At 38.9% G+C, this 14,229-nt stretch overlaps 1 protein-coding gene across 1 annotated transcript in view; it reads left to right on the top strand.

The window, feature by feature from the left end:
• The window catches only part of MAP3K21 (mitogen-activated protein kinase kinase kinase 21), a 58,523-nt gene extending 54,600 nt beyond the window's left edge, over window positions 1–3,923 (top strand). The window contains exon 10 of the mRNA XM_003308821.6: window positions 1,077–3,923. Within this exon, the coding sequence (XP_003308869.3) occupies window positions 1,077–1,483 (407 nt within the window). The 3' untranslated portion in view covers window positions 1,484–3,923. The remainder of the gene's footprint in view (window positions 1–1,076) is intronic.
• The last annotated feature ends 10,306 nt before the right edge of the window (window positions 3,924–14,229 follow it).

Below are 14,229 nucleotides of genomic sequence, written 5' to 3'. Positions count from 1 at the left end.
GCGAATCACTTAAACATTTTGTGCCTCAGTTTCTTCATCTATAAAATGGGGACAGTAACAATATACATACCTAATACTATACTTACCTAATCTGTACAATTGAGATCGTGGTAAAAGTCAGATGGCACACTAAGTGCTCTGTAGAGCTTGAGTATTATTTATTTTGTATGTGAACATAATTGCAATAACCTTATATACCTGTCATGAATATTAAGTGAGGTAATATATACAAAAAGTGCTTTCTAAATTGTAAAATGCTATGCTAGCATTGGTTATAAAGCTATATTAAGACAAACTGCTTTCATCCTTTTTATCTTTTCCTTTACTTCTTTTTAAATATTATATCTGGATATGATATTTTCTGTATTATTGTTCATTGCCTTTAGATAAATTGGTTTATTATCTTTCTGTAGGTCAATAAGTATTGGTAATTTATAATTGCACAAGGAGAAATTCTAGCACAGTAATCCCATATGAAAGCATATTTTTCTCTAAGTTATAAGCCAATAATTATTTGCTAAAGTGGTAATAACATTCAGTTCTTCAGTACAAACAAGAAAAGAGGTGACGTGTAAAAGTCTAACTGCTTTTCCATTTTCATCAGTTTTGTCAAATCATAATCTACAGTGAAGTTTAATCATGTTGACCATCATTTTTAAACCTCTTAAATTTATTCCAGTCTAGTCCATTTTGAAAGCTACCGTTATAATATCATTATAATGACTCATAATTTTTATTGGCCTAAGCACTGTGAAGATTATTTAGCTCTGTTTACAAATATAATTTCCATAGGTTGAAGTACTCTTTGCAAACTTGCAGGACTTCAGCCAGGTGTGGTGGCACATGCCTGTGGTCCCAGCTACTCTAGAGGCTAAGGCAGAGTTCCTTGGTCCTTAAGGCCAAGAGTTCGAGGCTGCAGTGTGCTATGGTCATGCCTGTGAATGCATGTTTTTTGTTAAAGCTCATTTTAAAGCTATCACTTTGTTGAATTGCCATCATAATTATTTTTCTTGATATTCATTGTTTTAGAACTCATTTTCTTTCTAACTGCATACTGTCTTGGCTTTCTCAACCAGCTGGTGCAACTATTATCTCAGCCACTGGAGCCTCTGCACTGCCACTCTGCCCCTCACCTGCTCCTCACAGTCATCTGCCAAGGGAGGGCTCACCCAAGAAGCACAGCACTGTCCGCATCGTGCCTCAGTGTCGCCCTGCCTCCCTGAGAAGCCGCTCAGATCTGCCTCAGGCTTACCCACAGATAGCAGTGTCTCAGCTGGCACAGACTGCCTGTGTAGTGGGTCGCCCAGGACCACATCCCACCCAATTCCTCGCTGCCAAGGAGAGAACTAAATCCTATGTGCCTTCATTACTGGATGCTGACGTGGAAGGTCAGAGCAGGGACTACACTGTGCCACTGTGCAGAATGAGGAGCAAAACCAGCCGGCCATCTATATATGAACTGGAGAAAGAATTCCTGTCTTAAACTAAGTGCCTTACTGTTGTTTAAGCATTTTTTTAAGGTGAACAAATGAACACAATGTATCTACCTTTGAACTGTTCCATGCTGCTGTGTTTTCAAAAGCTGTGGCCATGTTCCTAAATTAGTAAGATATATCCAGCTTCTCAAAAAATGTATATGATTGCTGTTAGCCATGTCTATTGTTTTTCCTCTGGATTCTTTTCTTATAACTTGGAATACACAAAAGTGTAAAACAAGAGATGTGCACCAATGATAACTATGCTGGGTCGAATTACCTTCAGCACAATGTTAATGTTTTCGTTCTCATTTATGCCTTTGTCCATTTGCACACAACAGAAATTGTAATGAGCTTCACTATTTTTGTTTCTTTCCTTCCTTTTTTTCTTTTTTCCTTTCTTTCCTTTTTCTTGTCTTGTTTCTTGTTTTTTTCTCTTGTAGTTTCTTTTCTTAATTGTCATTTTTGCAACAAAAAGCCAAGAAAGAGCTTTAGTTTCTTGGCAAGAATAATGTGATATTAGTAAGTAAAGGTTCTTAAAAGTCTGACGACTGGAATAGATATAAAGTCCTGTTTAAACTACCTAACCTTGGCTGTGGGCCAATAATGCATAAATATGTCCAGTTCTCACTTAAATTATGCAATGATATTTCTCTCTGAGGAAATTGTATGGAATGTAACTTATAAAAGCTTTACTGAATATAAGTTAAAAGCATTTTATTCATTAGAACTCCAAAATAGATGTTCAAAGTTCAGTCCTTGCCATTTGACTGAGACCACATGGTGTGCCCCTTGAGCAAGGCTAATCTTTAGGTTTTTCCTATAGAAAACGTTCTTCCTGCATCAGTAGCCCTTTATTTGATATTCAGAAGTGGAAAGCTTTTTCACTCTCCAGTAGAACTTTTAAAAATTGTTACAGATACCTAGCTCTTCACAGATATCATGTATTGTAAACAGTCATGTGTCTTAATTTTATTTTCTCTATTTGAGTGCATAATTATCCTAATAATCCCAAAGACACTGACAACTCAAGGAACAGCAGTACAGTACTATTAGAAGTTAAGTATGTTGTTGTTATTTCACATTTCATTTAATTGTGGATAAATGTTAGACATCTGTTGAAATAAGCTCATATGGTGGAAACAACAACTATATTATGAATTATTTTCAGAAATGGATCTTTGAATAGCAGATCAGGATTTAAATAATAAAATTATCTATGAATCACTTTTATGGTCATACATATATGATACAAATCCAGAGTTATTGGTGCAGAAATGGCTACCCGAGAGCTTGGTAAATTTGCCTTGGTTTCTTATGTTAAATGTATTGTGCTTCCCTTCTGTCTCTAGAATGTGGCTCTTCAGAAGACAGACAATCGACATTTAAATTTTTCCAAACAATGAGAAACTAAATTAAAAACATTGCTTGATATTTCATTTAAAATTGCACCTTGCTTAAGGTTTACTGAATAACTGAAATGTCAGCAATTTAAAATAAATTCAATCGTGTGATAAAATATCTCACCTATAATAGAAGAAAAGGAAAATCATATTATTTGGCAATTTTGCAGCATTGTGGTTGCCTAACAGGTATATCCAGCAGATGAGAAACAGTATGAAAGGATTGTATTAACATGGTAAGTTTTGCCCTAAGGAAAACGATCTTGCATTCTGGATTCTTGCCGCAAAGTCTCAGGTACTTAATACGTTTTCTTGTTTTATCATCTGTTCTATGATTCGGCTTCACTTTGGGTGGTTATTGAATTATGTAACAGATTTGGTTTTCCCAAAATGTTATCACATTTGAAACTATGATTGCTTTGTGTTCAGTCCTTTTGGAACACGTAGCTTCCAGCTTAAGGGTAGAGGAAATATATACCTAAAATCATCAATACATGAAAGAAAAAGGATGGAAACTATGTCCTCAGTTTTACTTCTACCAAAACATCCCTGTATGTGTGTGCATGTATGTTGGTGTGTGTGTGTGTGCATGCATATTAGTAAATGTGTGTTTGCATGTGTGTGTTGGGGAGTGTATGTGATCTGGGTGTTTGTTTATCTCTGTTATTATTCCCCTTTAGCTTTATTTTAGTCAACTCTACATTATGATGAATTTCAAAATGAAGCTGTATTAAAATAATTGTAATATAACAATTCAATCCCACATGTTACTGCAGATAGTTAACTTTTGCTGCAATCTATTGTACATTTGCAATTTTCTGTGTTAGTAAACTTAGCAGAATCTGGTTATTTATTTTTGTGTAGGCTTAATGTTCACTGAAAGATAAGTCAATTACTGTTAGTAAAAAATTAAGGTGCTCTCACTGCAGAGATTTAAGGCCTGGGCCTAATGTGCTGTATTATGAAGCCTTGTGACTGAAAAATATGTTTACATATGTTGTCTATTTTTTTAATAAACTTTTATAGCTGGTCTATTTGCTCAGTAGCTTTGATCCTCTCCTGATTTTTGTGACTATAGTTTGCAATGGTTTATTTTGTATTCAATAAGAAAAATTATGTTAATAAAGATTATTGTTTAATAAGCCAGGTATTAACCTGCTAAATTTATTAAACTGAAAATCACTAAATGAGTCATTCAATTAAATACATCAAAAAAGGTAGAATGAAATGTTTTATTTCAATTTTTTTTGGTTTACATATGCATTGAAAAGTTATATTTCATGGTGAGCCTTTTGCAAGTCCAGCTTTTCAGAAGACACACTTTTGCAGAGTGAAATGAGTATGAGAAAAAAATCTCAGTGATTAAGGAGACATGTTGATTTTATTGTTTAAGTTTATGTTTAAATCAGAAGAATTTCAAACACCACTTAACATGTAGAAATTCTTACTAAGTGATAAAAGCTTGAGTGAATGAGGAAAGCAGATCGCAGGACTTCATGGAGATCATAGCATTACCCCACCACATGGGAGGGAGCAAAACGTAATGTGCATTGAATATCTGTTAAGTATGGGGAACCCTCCTAGGTGCCTATAGAAGACAACTCCTGTAATTCTCTTTAATAAAAATTGTGAGAGAAAGCCAGGCATGGTGGCTCACGCCTGTAATCCCAGCACTTTGGGAACCTGAGGTGGGCGGATCAAGAGGTCAAGAGATCGAGACCATCCTGGCCAACATGGTGAAACCCCTTCTTTACTAAAAATACAAAAAATTAGTCTGGCATGATGGTGCCCGCCTGTAATCCAAGTTACTCAGGAGGCTGAGGCAGAAGAATTGCTTGAACCTGGGAGGCAGAGGTTGCAGTCAGCCGGGATCGCACCATTGCACTCCAGCCTGGTGACAGAGTGAGACTTAATCTCAAAAAAAAAAAAAAAAAAAAAAAAAAAAAACTGTGAGATAAGTAATACTACTCCTATCGCATTAGATATGAAACAGACACAGAAAGGTCTGGTAAATTTCCAAAGACCCAGTCTGAGTCAAGTGATCACCATCTACCTGTTCACACCTGTGGTTAATAGTTGTAAGCATGGTGTAGAAGATGAGGACATCTTGCAAATGAGCTTTGTAAATGTTATCTAAAGCTAAGGTAGTTTCTCTCTCATCAAAAAGTTCAAAAGTCTAAAAATATATGAGTACCATTGAAGTTAAATAAGATATAGAGATAAATATTGAAATTTGAAACGTTTTATTTAGGAAGCAAGAATTGCAATTCAGGACATACACAGAGACCAGGTGATCTTCAGTATGTCCAAAGAACAAAGAGACAGGAGTTTTATTAAAGAATTGTTACATATTGTTTTGAAAGAAAGCTCATTGGCACTAGAGAAGCTTTTGGACTCTGGCAAGCTCTGGTTGGTGAGTCATGGCAGGAATTAAAACAAGTCTTAGAGTCACAGATTGTTGCTTCAGCAGCTACCAGGTAAAACTGGCCCTGGGGTGACAGCAGGCCATTTCAGCAGCTGGGCTTGGAGAAAATACATTCGTGGAGTAGGTGCTATGTCCCCCACGTGTGTCTTCCTCTCTGGCCCCTCAGTTCTGATTTAACTGAGTATGTATGACAAGAATTGCCGAATTTGTATTATTAACTTTCACAGTACTTATTTAAAAATAAAACACTATATTAGCTAATAACACTTAATACAATAGAAAATGCAATAGAAAGGAGTAAAATATGCATATCTGATAGATCAACTCAGAGAAATGAGGTATTCTGTTCAATAGGTTCATAAATGCCATGGTCTGAATATGTCCCTCAAAATTCCTATGTTGAAATTGTAACCATCAAAGTTTTGGAATTAAGAGGTGGGAGGTAATTAGATCATGAATTCTCATGAATGGGGTTAATGCCGTTTTAAAAGAGGCCTGAAGGAAGCGGTTATCCCTTTACACCATGTGAGGACACAGTGAGAAGCTGCTATATATACACTAGGAAACAGGCCCACAGCAGACACGGAGTCTGCCAGCACCATCATCTTGGACTTCCCAGCCTCCAGAACTGTGAGCAATAAATGTGTGTTGTTTAGAAGCCACCTACTTTATGTTATTTTGTTATAACAGCCCAGATGGACTAAGACAATAAATATGGTGAAATTATGTAAGAACTGCAATATACACATAAAATAATTTAATTGGGCTTAAGCTGTCTCTATTCTTTACTTCTGCAAAGATCAACATGCTGAAACATAGTGAAAGATGAAGTATTTGTGAATGAAACAATGTAATCGGTACCAGAGAGTGGAACAAAAACTAGCTATTGTTTGTGGTGGCAGGTGCCTGTAGTCCCAGCTACTCAGGAGGCTGAGGCAGGAGAATGGCATGAACCCAGGAGGTGGAGCTTGCAGTGAGCCGAGATTGTGCCACTGCACTCCAGCCTGGGCAACAGAGCGAGACTCCATCTCAAAAACAAACAAACAAACAAACAACAAAAAAAAACTAGCTATTGTTTTTACAACCAAGCAAAATATAGCAGGTCCACACATAACATTTTTTCATTCAATGTCATTCTGTTATAATATTAACGAGGAAAAAAAATTGATTCCCAGCCAGGGCTGCTGTCTGTGGGGTGTGCACTTTCTGCCCATGTCTGTGTGGGTTTTCTCAGGGGACTCTGGTTCCCTCCCACATCCCAAAGACATGCATGCCAGGTTAACTGGTGTGTCTCAATTGTCTGAGTGTGAGAGTGTGGGTGTGTGAGTGTGCCCTGCCATAGAATGGGGTTGATTCCCACCTTGTGCCTTGAGCTGCTGGGATGGGCTCTGGCCACCTGCGACCCTGAACCAGAATCACTGGGTATATAATTACCTTAAATTGTTTTTTATTAATCTTAGATGTATGTATAGATAACATTTATTTCAATGTTTAGTGTTAGAAGTGTTTGGGGTCTTTATTTAGCGATTTAGTGGTGTTTTCGTGACCAGAAATATGCCCTAGGAACTTAACTGCTGTTTTTATTAATTCACCTGTAGTGAAATTGGTTTTGTGTTACCTTGTTTTGCTTAAAGTCACAGTTTCCAAATACCTATAGACAATGTTAAGTGAGGACTTCCTGTAAGTAGTTTAGATTGAGGAGCTTCCACACACTGACAAACTCGTTTAGTGGCTACTGTGTTAGGCACCACGAAAGAGACACCAGATGTAGCGGAGAGCAAGGAAGATGAGGCTTGTCCCCTGCCTGGATGGTTTTAATGAGAAACTGTGCTCAGGGCAACTTCATGGACATCATGTGACTTGTGCAGTCACACAGAGCCTCACACTCAGATGGTCCCTGAGCCTGACTTTCATGCTCTGTGAACATCATCTTGAAATTCTTAATAATTTTTAAAGAGGGAGCCCTCATTTTTATCTTGCACAGGGCCTCACAAGCTATGCGGCCAATTCTGACAACAAGCGAAGGGAGTGTTAAAAAAAGGTGAAGTCACTGGGGCTTTGATAGCATTAAAGGAGTTCATCTAATCTTGGGTGGGTGGGAGGTGTCAGGGAAGTGTCTGAGGAAGCCAGGATGTCCACTGGATGAGGGATGCTCCAGGCAGAGTTGCTAGCTTGTGAAAAGTCCTAAGTCATTTTTCTTGTGCTGCATTCCATATTTTCTCTTTGTTTTTGGCTCTTAGCATTTTTGCCATGACACATCTAGTTATGGATCTCTTTGCATATATACTTCTTGGAGTTTGTTGAATTTCTTGAATGTGTAGATCCATGTTTTCAGCACATTTGAGAAGTTTTCAGCCATTATATCTTCAAATATTTTTTTCTTCTTCTTTTCCTCTCTTCTTCTGCTACTCCCATTACACATGCTGGTGTACTTAGTGAATCCAGCATTTGTCTGTGGCTCTGCTTATTTTCATTCATTCTTTTTTTTCCAGATTATATGATCTGTATTGATCTGTCTTCAAACTCTGATTCTTTAGTTCAAATTTAATGTCAAAACATTAGTAAATTTTTCATTTGGGCTATTACATTTTCACCTCCATGATTTCCATATGGTTCTTTTTTTTATCTCTGTATTGGTATTTCTCTATTTGATGAGACATTGTCACCAGACCTTCCTGTACTTCTTTAAACATGTTTTCCTCTAGTAAATTGAACAATTGATAATGGCTGCTTGGAAGTCTTTGCTATTAAATCTGAAATCTGGGCCCTCTCACAAGCTATTTGTTTGCTTTTTCTCCTGGTGTATGGGTTATGCTTTCCTGTTTCTTTGTATGACTCACATTTTTTTGCTGAAAACTGAACAGTTTAGGTAATTGTGATATTGTGAAATATATATTTGTTCCTCATCCCTGTCTCCCTGCATACAACTTTTAAAATCCTTGCAGTCTCCAAAATGTTAACTGCCTTTTTGTATGCTAATGAGTTGACTAGCGCCTGTCAGCCCCTAGATGGCTTCAAGATGGGGCTGGTCACTGGAAAGCCCAAGGCATGATTAGAGGGTTGAGGCTTTCAGCCTCAACTAGTGCTGAAGGTTAAGTTGGTTGCCAATGGTCAATGATTTAATCAATTATGCCTATGTAATGAAGCCTCCTTATAATCCCAAAAGGACAGAGTTTGGGAGCTTCCAGAAAGCTGAACTTGTGGAGGTTTCTGGAGGGTGACACACCCAGGGAGAGCATGGAAGCTCCACAAGCCTCCCCCCTGACCTCCCCTTAAACATGTCTTCATCTCTCTCTTTTGTAATATCCTTTACAGTAAACAAAAAGTGTTTTTCTAAGCTCTGTGAGCAGCTCTAGCAAATTAATTGAACCCAAGGAGGAGGTCCTGGGAACCCTGATTTATAGCTCCTAGGTCAGAAGCACAGGTGAAAAAAACCCTGGGGCTTGCTATTGGCACCAAAATTAGAAAACAATGTTGTGAGACTGAGCCCTCAACCTATGGGATCTGATGATAGGTATGATAGACTGAGCCCTCAACCTATGGGATCTGATCTCCAAGTAGATAGTGGCAGAATTGGGTTGAATTAGAGGACACACATCTGGTGTCTGCTGCAGAAATGATTACTTGCTTGATGTGTCAGAAAATCCCCCCAAGCTCCATCTGGTGTCAGAAGCATGTTGTGAGTGCACAGTAGAAAAAATTGAATTTCTTTCTTCAATTCATTAATACAGTTGACCCTTGAACAACAGAAGTTTGAACTGCGTGGGTCCATTTTAGCTCAGATAGTTTTCAGTAAAGGTTATACCTAGTGCACCTGCCTCTCCGTCCTCCCCTTCCACCTCCTCCACCTCTTCCGCCTCTGCCACCTCTGACACAGCAAGACCAACTGCTCCTCTTGCTCCTCCTTTTCAGCCTATTCAACATGAAGACTATAAGGATGAAGACCTTTATGATGATCTACTGCCACTTAATGAATAGTAAAGACATTTTCTCCACCTTATGATTTTCTTAATAACAGTTTCCTCTAGCTTACTTTATTGTAAGAATATAGTATAAGATACATATAACATACACAATATGTGTTAATTGACTTTTTACGCTATCGATAAGGCTTCCAGTCAACAGTAGGCTATTAGTAGTTAAGTTTTTGAGAAGCCAAAAGTCTTGTGTGGATTTTCAAGAGTGTTGGGTATTGCTGCTCCTAACCTTCATGTTATTCAAGGGTCAACTGTATAATGTAGCAGCTGTGGATACTAATTCCCTTCACGTTCTTTCCAGGTCTTGTTTTTGTTGCTGTTTGCTCATTTGTATGGTGATTTGCTAGACTATTTTAGTGAAATCTATTTCCTTCACCAAGTGAAGCCTTTGAAGCCTTTGGTTTCACACCTTAGAAGGTTCAGGCTTGGCCTTGCACACAACCCCCTGGGATGACATGGTTTTAGCACAGCTCTCTTTAACTGTCTCTTTCCGTGATCTCTCTGATAAGCTGTCTGCTTCATTTGACATCACACCAAGTAATTGCTGGCTGATTGCTCTATTATTTTTGCTTATGCCCTGGGGCATACCTTGCTCCACAGTCTACTCCAATTAATTTCAGGCAGGGGTAGTTTTGGGACTATCTTTAAGGCTTGTTCTGACCCAGGAGGGGTCCTGTTAACTTTCTTTTTTCACAATTCTCTCTGATAAACTCCATGGCCTATGGTTTAGCTTGTTGCTCTTAATGAACAGCATGGTTTTGGAGACTCTTCTGAGGCTTGCGCGTCACCACACTTTCACATAAAATCAGTTCCTTTGGTGACATCTTTGGAACTCTCTGTTCCTGTGAAATATCTTTCCCTCTGGCCAAAATATTTGAGCCATATGTTGAGTGTTGGGTGGGATGGCAACTTCTAATCTTCTTGGCTTGCCTCTCCCAGAGTGGAATCTCTGCTCTCCAAGTGAGCTCATGTGAGGACAGTCGGGAAACCAGGATTCTTCCTGGGATAGAGCCCCCACCCTGTGAGTAGAGCCTGGATGGAGGAAAGGAGACTTTGACCTCTTGGTCACACTCACCAGAAATTTAGCCTCTTAAATGTGGAGTTGGAAGAGATAAGAAATGCTGGTGTCCTGTGTCACCCAGTGAAATACCATATCCCATGGTTGCGAGCTGAGGGAACAGCTTTGTCTTTTTGTCCAAATCTGTCTGGAGTGGAGTTTCTGCCAAGCTGAGTTGGGATTGGGGGTGGGGATGTAGTGAGGAAGATTGCAAGGATTTTAGGAGTTGTATGCAGGGAGACAGGGAGTAGAACATAGCTCAAATGTCATGGACTCTTGCTGTTTTTACCAAGATTTAGTAGGTTTAAAAAATAAATAAATAAAGATGGCTTCTTTTGCTATATGTCGTTAAGACAATTTCCAGACGCTTTAAATGTGTTTGTTTTTCCAAATAGTTTTTTTTCTTCTTAACGAGTTATGCTTGTTTCCCAGGAGACTGAGTTCAGAGCTCCTCACACTGCCATCTTGTAAGTTGGTAATATTTCACAAAGCTGATCACAAATTCCTTTTTGAAGTTTTTCTTTCTGATTGGCCCACGTTAACATCACACATCTAAATTCACGTTTTTTATCCCATAGGCTTTAAATACATTTTTTCCCCCAAATTTCTGTCTCTCGACCCATCCTATTCTTAGAACTCCACTTGTATATATCCTGCTGCTTAGCCGTTGCCTCTTCTCGGATGTCTAAGAGACATCTCAACTGGACACAGCCCAGATGAAGTTCTGGATTCACTCCCGCCAGTGAATTTTCTCTTCCTTCAGTCTTTTTAGTAAAGAGCAACAGCATCTGGAAATTCCAGGTCTCCCTTTACCAAGTCACTCTGAAGTTGCAATATCATGAATGTATTTGTATCATTAAGAGTTATTCAGTAAGTTTTTGAAGAATGAATGAATGAATTATTCCCATTTTATAGATGATGAAATGGAAGCTTAGAGAGATCAAATAAATTGCTGGATTTGAATCCAGCCTGAGAAGCAATTATTATTATTATTATTTTCTTCCTCTTATCCTCCTTCTTCTTCTTCTTCTTGTTTTTTCTTCTTCTTCTTCTTCCTCCTTCTTCTTTCTTCTTCTTCTCCTTCTCCTTCCCCTTCCCCTTTTCCTTCTCCTTCAGGGGTTCAAGACCAGCCTGGCCAACATGGTGAAACCCTGTTTCTACTAAAAAATATATATATACAAAAAATTAGCTGGTGTAGTGGCGGGCCCCTGTAATCCCAGCTACTCAGGAGGCTGAGGCAGAGAGCTGCTTGAACCTGGGAGGTGGAAGTTGCAGTGAGTCAAGATCATGCCACTGCACTCCAGCCTGGGCGACAGAGCGTGACTCTGTCTCAAAAAAAAAAAAAAAAGGAAGGAAGGAAGGAGAAAGAAAGAGAAAGAAAGAAAGAAAGAAACAAAGAAAGAAACAAACAAAGAAAACGAAGGAGAGAAATTAGCTCACATGTTTGTGGAGCCTGGCAAGTGTGAATTGTGCAGGGCAGGGCAGTAGGCTGCAGACCCAGAGAAGAGCTGCTGTTGCAGATAGAGTCCAAAGGCAGTCTGGAGGTGAGAGATCCAAGATCAACAAGATCAAGGTGTCTGCAGGGCTGGTTTCTCCTGAGGCCTTTCTCCCTGTCTTGTACTGTGTCCTAATATAGTTTTCCCTCTCTATGTGTCTGTGTCTACATTTACTCTTATGAGGTAATTAAGGTAAAATGAAGTCATATCAGCCCACCCATATGACCTTATTTTTCCTTATCGCCTCTGTAAAGGCCCTATCTCCAAATACAGTCCCATTCTGAGGGGCTGGGAATTAGAACTTCAACAGATAAATTTGAGGGGTACAAAACTTAGTCCATAAAAAACAACACAGCCCATAACAGAGTGCCATATATTTAGTATGTCAAGTAGATCTGAGAAGGGAAAACTGGAGCCATTGAGGAAAAGATTTTTTTTTTTTTTTAATCAGCTTTTCTAGCAAGAATAAAGAGGACTGGGGTATGTGAGAGGAACCGCTCAACCTCCAAACAGCACAACTGGCTGTGGAAAGCAAAGAACAAGAGGTTCATTAGGGCAGAATGCTGAGTCAGCTGGGAGATTCTGGGCCACCCACAGGAAAGGAAACATGAGGAGATTGGTGCTCGGTTTTGGACAGGCAACGTCTGCAGTTCTGAATGGTGGAAAAAGTTACAGGTATCCAACGAGCAAATTCCAGGTGGAGCTGGAATTTGAGACAGAAGTCGGACTTGGACAGAGATTCTGGAGTCATCGGAATTTTGGTGATAGTTGAAGATGTTAAATAGCTCAGGGAAAGAATGTAAAGAGAAAAACACTGAGGAAAGCTGTTTTGGGAAGAGTAAAAAGAACCAGAGGAGATGCAAAGAGGAATGATAACTTGTGGGTAAGAAAGACTCAGAAAGTAGAAAGCAGTGAAGATCACATCAAACTTCTCAAATACTTTTCTTAATTCATAGCAAAAGTTTTTGGGCTAATATTATCTAAGAATTATGCCACTCCCTGGAGCTATCAGCACTTAATGTCCCCGCTAAGTGGAAGTGGGAAGAGAAGCTAGGTGTGCATCTGGTTTATTAAAAGCAGCAGCCCTGTGGAGCTCTACCTACCTACAAAATCCCAAGGGGGCAATGTCAATTCAGAAATATGACACCATGACTTAGATCATGCTATTATTCCTTACTTTTTCTCCTTCCTGTTCTTTTCTCAAGTGTACAGAGAGAGCGAGCATACTGCACACACCATATCTAAAAGTTCCCCATTCCCCAAAACTATAGGTCAGAGAACCAATATTTTATTTGATCATCATTTGACCTCAGACATAGTGATTAATTTTCCAGGCCTCAGTGGCCACCTTGCCCCACCCCATCTGCTGCCTACAGATGGCTGCAGGATCTCTGTCAGCAATGTCATGTCCCTCCTGGTGTTAGTCTAGCCTGGCAGTAGTTGCTTAGTAGCAAGAGATACTGCTACATCACATCTATAAAAATAGCCAAAATCTGGACTACTGACAAGGACCCAGGAGGTACAATTTTATCACTCTAAATGTCAAAAAGCCAGAACATATTCTAATACACCCTCTCCAAAAAGTTTTAGTGTATTCTATTAAGAAATGTTTTCTACAGAAAATACAAATTTAAATGTATTGCATAAATCTATAGGAAAATGTTATTTGTTTGAAAAAAAGATTCTGTCAAAAGACCAATAAGTTTTTTTACTTACATTTGATCATGTGAGCCATAGGGACCCATGGTTGTGTAAAAACTGGAAAAATGTGTAGGTCTTATTGCTTAACAGGTATTGAATTTTTCAAATAGCCAAGTCTTTTTCTCTGAAACAGGTAGGCATTTATAGAACGGCAAACATGATTTCGTGAATTTGGTAATAATTGTTCCTCCCATCTCTTTATCACCCAAACTCAACATATCTGTTTGCAAACATGAAAGACTCCTGTGGAACCCTTTGGGCTGGGTTTCTGCTGTCTTCTTTCTGATCACTAGATGGCACTCCATTCATATTACTTCACAGACAAGGAAGCCCAACACAGTGGATTATTTGAATTGCAGCCGAATTTATAGCCTTAGAAGAAAAGAGCATAATAACAGTGGAAGTGATTTAGAAAGATACTGGAAAGATGAGGGGAGCAAAGGAAGTGGTTTTTCAGTAATAGTTACACAGAAACAACAGGGAGGTGTTTATAAACGTATCTTTTCTGTACATCTGTTCTGAGTAGGGAAGGAGTTTCCCAGCTAGGTTAGATCTCCAAATTCAGCCTAGGTGGAAGTGAACCAAAATGTTCCAAGTAGTAGGTGGCCCATCACCCTCAGACACAGGATGAAAGCAGACTTCCCTGCTGCACTCAACAACCCATCTAAAAATAGTACCTGCTTAAGAAATGTCCT

The sequence above is a fragment of the Pan troglodytes genome, chromosome 1 (genome assembly GCF_028858775.2).
Source record: "Pan troglodytes isolate AG18354 chromosome 1, NHGRI_mPanTro3-v2.0_pri, whole genome shotgun sequence".
Lineage (NCBI taxonomy): Eukaryota > Metazoa > Chordata > Mammalia > Primates > Hominidae > Pan > Pan troglodytes.
This window is presented reverse-complemented; position numbering and strand designations above follow the sequence as displayed.